The following is a 7,615-nucleotide window of genomic DNA, read 5'->3' as shown; positions in this document are numbered from 1 at the left end:
CGCAGATTTCTTCAAAATAAAAGTTCAGATGGAAATGCAAGATTCCATTAAGAAATAAATGGGTTTCTCAATTTTATTTTAATTTCTTTTGGCATAAAATATACAACCTATACCGTTCTGGTTGTGTAATTTAACAGTTACGCCGAGCAGTCATTTAAAAAAAAAAAAAAACAGACCTTTATTTTGTAAAGTTGCCTGCGTCACTTTGACGTAAGGCGTGTTACATCATCGTGTTCCCGTACACGCTGTCAGTCACGCACACACAGCAGTTCAACCGGCAGAGAAGAGCTTCAGTCCAGTGTGCAGCAGAAACTACACAAATAGGTATGTTATACGCTTTATTTAATATCTGACTATGTTGCTTGTGTAAATAATATGTTTAAATAACATAGGACGACATTTGGTGTTTTTCTTTAGAGAGTATCTAATCTGTAAACTATCCCTTGAGGAAATGTCGCATCTTCTTTAATTGAAGCTTATAATAAGATCTAAATGTCATGACTGTTTACATTTCACTACACAATTACTTTATTTAGTTAAAATGGTGTAAAGCTACTTTTTAAATGGCCCGTGTGTGTCGTTTGACCTTCATAAATCATGACGTGACTATCACTTTAGCTCAGTGATTCAGAGATGACTGATTTCCTCAATCTCATTTCCTTAAAGTTTATATATGTGATGTATGTATCATAACCTGTGCCTTCACAAATGACATAAAGCCTCAAGACCTTATTTTGTAATAGTATTGGGAGATGTAATAGTCTTCTTTTGTAATAGTAGGAGATGATGTAATGTTTCATAGGATAACATGGTTCATATATGAATCTCTTAATATGTGTGTGTGTCTTTAAGAACCATTCAACACATCAGTTGTCCAGATTGACTAATTCATTAGCACGTTTAATTAATTGGCTGATATGTATCAATTTATATTTTTTTGTTTCATTTATGTACTGTTTTAATTGCACTCGTCTGCAGTAAAGTGTCAGAGAATGGCCTTTGATTAATGACATCTAATCTTGTGTTGTTGTGTTTGCCTTTAGCCAAGATGACCGCCGTCGAGTATGAAGACAATGAGTCCAAGTTCATGAGAAAAGCCAAAGAGAACCCGTTTGTCCCTGCAGGTAAACTCTCCTCCCTCATATTTCACTCTTAATAATAGTCTATTAATAAACGCATTATATCTCTTTACCCATAAGTATTGTTACAATCTCTTTATTTCACATTATCTCTGCCCCTGGTGTGTGTGAGGCCCGTTTTAAGTCAAGGGTTGGGTATCGCTTGAATATTAACTATTCTGATTGTTTCTACTTATCGATTCCTAATTTTGATTCCAATAAGGTAAAAAAAACCGTCACATTTATTCTTAGTCTTATTGCTAAACATTGAGTTGTAGCTGAATATCATGAACAGAAATCAACAGGCTGAAGAACACTTACACAAGAACACACTTACTTGTGTTCAGGCATGCTGGGGTTCTTCGCCATCGTGGCGTACAGGCTGATGAAGATGAAGAGCCGAGGAGAGACGAAGATGTCGGTGCACCTGATCCACATGCGTGTGGCAGCGCAGGGCTTCGTGGTGGGAGCCATGACTCTGGGTAAAACACAGTCCTCAAGCCTCCTCACCCGTAACCCTGCGCTCAACCCTGACCTGTGTGTGTGTGTGTGTGTGTGTGTGTGTGTTGCAGGAGTGGTCTACTCCATGTACAAGGAGTACGTCCTCCAGCCGGCTGAAGCACAGAAAGCCCTGGAGCAGAAGGCGCAGGAGAAGTGAAGAGGAGCGCGCTCGATATCCCTAATACCGCCCCGTATTACGGTGTCGCTTGTATTTATTGCACACATCATTTAGGACTTTTAAAAAAAAGAATAATTACAGTTTCCTATTTAAACATTTGATAAACCTCTGTAAAGAGGTTGGTGTGTCCATTTTGTTGCCTGGCTTGTTTGAGAAACGTTGTAGGGGGGAATAGTGGGTATTTTTGTATCTGCCAACTACTATTTATGTATTATGATATCAGAAACAAACTGATGAGCGGCGTATAATGGCTGTGTTTCACTGTATTTGGGAGGATTTCTGCTGCTTTTATGTTGATGTGGCATGAAGACCTTTGTACCTTATCTTTTGAGATTTGTGTAATTTAAGTAGACTAAAGAAATTCCAGGACAACAACCGTAACAAACCATCATTCTAGTTATATTTGTGAAATGTATAACGCACAGAACACAAAACTGAAAGACTTCACCACTGAGGAATGAGTTGTGTGTGTGTGTGTGTGTGTGTGTGTGTGTGTGTGTGTGTGTGTGTGTGTGTGTGTGTGTGTGTGTGTGTGTGTGTGGAAGAGTCGCGTGTTCTTTTGTAGATTGATTGATTGAAATAACTATGGCACCTTTTGTTTCATATTTCAAATGAAATTCACAATATTATACTTTTAGAGTGACATATATATTTTGAGGCTCTCAGCTGCAGTTCTGTTTATCTTTGCCAATAAAAAAACATTGTAATTCAATAAAGACTCCTGTTTATTTCACTCTCATCTGAGATCTGTGTGGAAGCTTGTTTCCACCACAGAATAAAACATTTTAAAAGATAATTGTGCATTTTTATCTCGCAATTGTGACTTTATACCACACAATTCTGATATAAACATGAAATTATGAAAAAAAAGTCAATTGCAAGATTAGATCTCACAATTCTGACTTTATATCACACAATTCTGGCTTTAAGCGACTTTATATCACGCAATTCTGACTTTATATCTCACAATTCTTGTTTGTTTGTTTATTTTATTTATATCAGGACAATGTGCAGTTACATTAAAAAGATGGCTGCACCAGATTTAGCACAATGCTAATTTCCATCTGTAGTCCTACACAATTAAGATCGCAATTCTGACTTTATATCTCGCAATTCTGACTTTATATCTCGCAATTCTGACTTTATATCTCGCAATTCTGACTTTATATCACGCAATTCTGACTTTATATCTCGCAATTCTGACTTTATATCACGCAATTCTGACTTTATATCTCGCAATTCTGACTTTATATCTCGCAATTCTGACTTTATATCTCGCAATTCTGACTTTATATCTCGCAATTCTGACTTTATATCACGCAATTCTGACTTTATATCTCGCAATTCTGACTTTATATCACGCAATTCTGACTTTATTTCTCGCAATTCTGACTTTATATCACGCAATTCTGACTTTATATCACGCAATTCTGACTTTATATCTCGCAATTCTGACTTTATATCACGCAATTCTGACTTTATATCTCGCAATTCTGACTTTATATCTCACAATTCTTGTTTGTTTATTTTATTTATATCAGGACAATGTGCAGTTACATTAAAAAGATGGCTGCACCAGATTTAGCACAATGCTAATTTCCATCTATAGTCCTACACAATTAAAATCGCAATTATGACTTAATATCTCGCAATTCTGACTATATCACGCAATTCTGACTTTATATCACGCAATTCTGACTTTATATCACTCAATTCTGACTTTATATCTCGCAATTCTGACTTTGTCACACAATTCTGACTTTATATCACGCAATTCTGACTTTATATCACGCAGTTCTGACTTTATATCACGTAATTCTGACTTTATACAGTATCTCGCAATTCTGACTTTATATCTCGCAATTCTGACTTTATATCACTCAATTCTGACTTTATATCACGCAATTCTGACTTTGTCACACAATTCTGACTTTATATCACGCAATTCTGACTTTATATCACTCAATTCTGACTTTATATCTCGCAATTCTGACTTTGTCACACAATTCTGACTTTATATCACGCAATTCTGACTTTATATCACGCAATTCTGACTTTATATCACGCAATTCTGACTTTATATCACGTAATTCTGACTTTATACAGTATCTCGCAATTCTGACTTTATATCTCGCAATTCTGACTTTATATCTCGCAATTCTGACTTTATATCACGCAATTCTGACTTTATATCTCGCAATTCTGACTTTATATCACGCAATTCTGACTTTATATCTCGCAATTCTGACTTTATATCTCGCAATTCTGACTTTATATCACGCAATTCTGACTATATCACGCAATTCTGACTTTATATCACTCAATTCTGACTTTATGCGACTTTATATCACGCAATTCTGACTTTATATCTCACAATTCTGACTTTGTCACACAATTCTGACTTTATATCACGCAATTCTGACTTTATATCACGCAATTCTGACTTTATATCACGCAATTCTGACTTTATATCACGTAATTCTGACTTTATACAGTATCTCGCAATTCTGACTTTATATCTTGCAATTCTGACTTTATATCTCGCAATTCTGACTTTATATCTCGCAATTCTGACTTTATATCTCACAATTCTGACTTTATGCGACTTTACATCACGCAATTCTGACTTTATATCACGCAATTCTGACTATATCACGCAATTCTGACTTTATATCACGCAATTCTGACTTTATATCACTCAATTCTGACTTTATGCGACTTTATATCACGCAATTCTGACTTTATATCACGCAATTCTGACTTTATGTGACTTTATATCACACAATTCTAACTTTAAGCGACTTTATATCACGCAATTCTAACTTTAAGCGACTTTATATCACGCAATTCTAACTTTAAGGGACTTTATATCACGCAATTCTAACTTTAAGCGACTTTATATCACGCAATTCTAACTTTAAGCGACTTTATATCTCGCAATTCTGACTTTGTCACACAATTCTGACTTTATATCACGCAATTCTGACTTTATATCACGCAATTCTGACTTTATATCACGCAATTCTGACTGTATATCACGCAATTCTGACTTTATATCACGCAATTCTGACTTTATATCACGTAATTCTGACTTTATACAGTATCTCGCAATTCTGACTTTATATCTCGCAATTCTGACTTGATATCTCGCAATTCTGACTTTATATCACGCAATTCTGACTATATCACGCAATTCTGACTTTATATCACTCAATTCTGACTTTATGCGACTTTATATCACGCAATTCTGACTTTATATCTCACAATTCTTGTTTGTTTGTTTATTTTATTTATATCAGGACAATGTGCAGTTACATTAAAAAGATGGCTGCACCAGATTTAGCACAATGCTAATTTCCATCTATAGTCCTACACAATTAAGATCGCAATTCTGACTTAATATCACGCAATTCTGACTTTATATCACGCAATTCTGACTTTATATCACGCAATTCTGACTTTATATCACGCAATTCTGACTATATCACGCAATTCTGACTTTATATCACGCAATTCTAACTTTATATCACTCAATTCTGACTTTATATCACGCAATTCTGACTTTATATCACGCAATTCTGACTTTATATCACGCAATTCTGACTGTATATCACGCAATTCTGACTTTATATCACGCAATTCTGACTTTATATCACGTAATTCTGACTTTATACAGTATCTCGCAATTCTGACTTTATATCTCGCAATTCTGACTTGATATCTCGCAATTCTGACTTTATATCACGCAATTCTGACTATATCACGCAATTCTGACTTTATATCACTCAATTCTGACTTTATGCGACTTTATATCACGCAATTCTGACTTTATATCTCACAATTCTTGTTTGTTTGTTTATTTTATTTATATCAGGACAATGTGCAGTTACATTAAAAAGATGGCTGCACCAGATTTAGCACAATGCTAATTTCCATCTATAGTCCTACACAATTAAGATCGCAATTCTGACTTAATATCACGCAATTCTGACTTTATATCACGCAATTCTGACTTTATATCACGCAATTCTGACTTTATATCACGCAATTCTGACTATATCACGCAATTCTGACTTTATATCACGCAATTCTAACTTTATATCACTCAATTCTGACTTTATATCTCGCAATTCTGACTTTGTCACACAATTCTGACTTTATATCACGCAATTCTGACTTTATATCACGCAATTCTGACTTTATATCACGCAATTCTGACTTTATATCACGTAATTCTGACTTTATACAGTATCTCGCAATTCTGACTTTATATCTCGCAATTCTGACTTTATATCTCGCAATTCTGACTTTATATCACGCAATTCTGACTATATCACGCAATTCTGACTTTATATCACTCAATTCTGACTTTATGCGACTTTATATCACGCAATTCTGACTTTATATCTCACAATTCTTGTTTGTTTGTTTATTTTATTTATATCAGGACAATGTGCAGTTACATTAAAAAGATGGCTGCACCAGATTTAGCACAATGCTAATTTCCATCTGTAGTCCTACACAATTAAGATCGCAATTCTGACTTAATATCACGCAATTCTGACTTTATATCACGCAATTCTGACTTTATATCACGCAATTCTGACTATATCACGCAATTCTGACTTTATATCACGCAATTCTGACTTTATATCACTCAATTCTGACTTTATATCTCGCAATTCTGACTTTGTCACACAATTCTGACTTTATATCACGCAATTCTGACTTTATATCACGCAATTCTGACTTTATATCACGCAATTCTGACTTTATATCGCGTAATTCTGACTTTATACAGTATCTCGCAATTCTGACTTTATATCTTGCAATTCTGACTTTATATCTCGCAATTCTGACTTTATATCTCGCAATTCTGACTTTATATCTCACAATTCTGACTTTATGCGACTTTACATCACGCAATTCTGACTTTATATCACGCAATTCTGACTATATCACGCAATTCTGACTTTATATCACGCAATTCTGACTTTATATCACTCAATTCTGACTTTATGCGACTTTATATCACGCAATTCTGACTTTATATCACGCAATTCTGACTTTATGTGACTTTATATCACACAATTCTAACTTTAAGCGACTTTATATCACACAATTCTAACTTTAAGCGACTTTATATCACGCAATTCTAACTTTAAGCGACTTTATATCACGCAATTCTAACTTTAAGCGACTTTATATCACGCAATTCTGACTTTATATCACTCAATTCTGACTTTATGCGACTTTATATCACGCAATTCTGACTTTATATCACGCAATTCTGACTTTGTGACTTTATATCACACAATTCTAACTTTAAGCGACTTTATATCACGCAATTCTGACTTTGTGACTTTATATCACACAATTCTAACTTTATGCGACTTTATATCACGCAATTCTGACTTTATATCACGCAATTCTGACTTTGTGACTTTATATCACACAATTCTAACTTTATGCGACTTTATATCACGCAATTCTGACTTTATATCACGCAATTCTGACTTTAAGCGACTTTATATCACGCAATTCTGACTTTATATCACTCAATTCTGACTTTATGCGACTTTATATCACGCAATTCTGACTTTATATCACGCAATTCTGACTTTGTGACTTTATATCACACAATTCTAACTTTAAGCGACTTTATATCACGCAATTCTGACTTTGTGACTTTATATCACACAATTCTAACTTTATGCGACTTTATATCACTCAATTCTGACTTTAAGCGACTTTATATCACGCAATTCTGACTTTATATCACGCAATTCTGACTTTAAGCGACTTTATCACACAATTC

The 7,615-nt window shown here is 34.5% G+C and overlaps 1 protein-coding gene across 1 annotated transcript; it reads left to right on the top strand.

Moving 5' to 3' along the window:
• Positions 1-200: 200 nt before the first annotated feature.
• higd1a (HIG1 hypoxia inducible domain family, member 1A) lies at positions 201-2,006 on the top strand. The gene is made up of 4 exons (XM_056266457.1): positions 201-324; positions 1,044-1,124; positions 1,466-1,600; positions 1,691-2,006. Exons 2-4 carry the CDS (start codon positions 1,049-1,051, stop codon positions 1,774-1,776), a joined length of 297 nt encoding a protein of 98 aa, XP_056122432.1. The 5' UTR covers positions 201-324; positions 1,044-1,048; the 3' UTR covers positions 1,777-2,006.
• Positions 2,007-7,615: the final 5,609 nt, after the last annotated feature.

The sequence above is a fragment of the Rhinichthys klamathensis genome, unplaced genomic scaffold, assembly GCF_029890125.1.
Source record: "Rhinichthys klamathensis goyatoka isolate OS25496 unplaced genomic scaffold, OSU_Roscu_1.1 h1tg000011l_1, whole genome shotgun sequence".
In the NCBI taxonomy this organism is placed as follows: domain Eukaryota; kingdom Metazoa; phylum Chordata; class Actinopteri; order Cypriniformes; family Leuciscidae; genus Rhinichthys; species Rhinichthys klamathensis.
This window is presented reverse-complemented; position numbering and strand designations above follow the sequence as displayed.